Below are 1248 nucleotides of genomic sequence, written 5' to 3'. Positions count from 1 at the left end.
AAAAAAAAAAAAAAAAAAAAAAAAAAAAAAAAAAAAAAAAAAAAAAAAAAAAAAAAAAAAAACTAGATGACGAGGAGCAACTACCTCCTCCCAACAAGAAAGATAAAAAGGATAAAAGAGAAGCTCTCATTGTCTAATACCTCCAGCCATCACATTTTACCTTTAGTTTATAAACTCATTATCTCACAAAAAGATGACTAAGATAATGAGACAAGTTCTCAACTTTTCATAGAACTTACCCTTACTCCTTGTAAATCTTCGTTCAGGAACTGCATCAACCGATCCGATAATACATGTTCTACCTGCAAAAAAATGAACAAGAAAGATTACAAAGTAAAATCCATATAAGCAGCGCTTGTCTTCAATGCTAAGGTCAATCAAATACAGTTGCATTTCTTTGCCCTTATTTCACACGCCAAAAAGTAATCAACCTTAAGGCTTAAACTCTCATACCCCATTACTATAAAAAATAATAAATAAATAAAATAAAATAAAATGAAGAAGATAAATAAAAATAAGAACTTTTTAAACATCCCATAAAGAGGATCTAGAAATAACCTGGGAACGCAGTTGTTCTTTGTAGGTAGCCAGTTCACGAAATGCAGTGATAAATTTGGATATAACTGGACCTGGAACAAATTAATGTGCAGATAACAAGTCATACTTAGCTTAATATACTTCTGGGTTTCTTATAAAATTAGAAAATAAATAAAAATATAAATATAATCACTCCGGCTCTTTCATGAATTAAACAAATTAGAACCTAACGTGCCTACTATCACTATAGAACCACGTTGTCTAATTAGCTATTTATACCACAGACAAAACATACCTCAGGGCTCAACCGAGAGAAAATCAGGTTGAGCAATTCTAAACTATAATCCAAATAGGAAAGGTTCAGTTAAGTTACAAGTTTGAAATTCAACACTAAACTAAGCGATAAATAAAAAGTTTGCCCTCGCTCTTCCAAAAGAAACAAGCACTTTTCGTTAAGAAATTGAAAGGAACAAGAGGACCAAGCAGCTACAATAAAGGCTCTCCAATCCGTATATATAATAAAAATAAAAATAAAAAATAAACATTACAGAAAGATTTTGACATCACAGCCCACACAGCCATAAACTAGATAACATTGCCTAAAGATGGTCAAAGTAATTTTCACAATTCAAGAAGATGAAATTGATGGGAGACCTGAATTGAACCTTTTCCAACTATAAATTTTTGAAAAAAAAAAAAAAAAAAAAAAAA

General features: G+C 30.3%; 1 protein-coding gene across 8 annotated transcripts in view; it reads right to left on the bottom strand.

The window, feature by feature from the left end:
* LOC111447192 (ADP-ribosylation factor GTPase-activating protein AGD4-like) overlaps positions 1-1248 on the bottom strand; it is a 22454-nt gene that overhangs the window by 12476 nt on the left and 8730 nt on the right. For 6 of the 8 annotated variants that reach the window (XM_023086231.1, XM_023086219.1, XM_023086221.1 and 3 more), the window contains 2 exons: positions 559-629; positions 240-302 (listed from right to left, as the gene is read on the bottom strand). In XM_023086231.1, coding sequence (XP_022941999.1) covers positions 240-302; positions 559-629 — 134 coding nt within the window. Of the gene's footprint in view, positions 1-239; positions 303-558; positions 630-832; positions 1048-1191; positions 1242-1248 lie in introns of those variants that run through there. The other 2 variants (XM_023086229.1, XM_023086226.1) reach the window with 2 other exon arrangements.

Source organism: Cucurbita moschata, unplaced genomic scaffold (assembly GCF_002738365.1).
Source record: "Cucurbita moschata cultivar Rifu unplaced genomic scaffold, Cmos_1.0 Cmo_Scf00009, whole genome shotgun sequence".
NCBI classification, from domain to species: domain Eukaryota; kingdom Viridiplantae; phylum Streptophyta; class Magnoliopsida; order Cucurbitales; family Cucurbitaceae; genus Cucurbita; species Cucurbita moschata.
The sequence above is the reverse complement of the archived record's forward strand: the minus strand, read 5'-3'. Positions and strand labels throughout refer to the sequence as shown.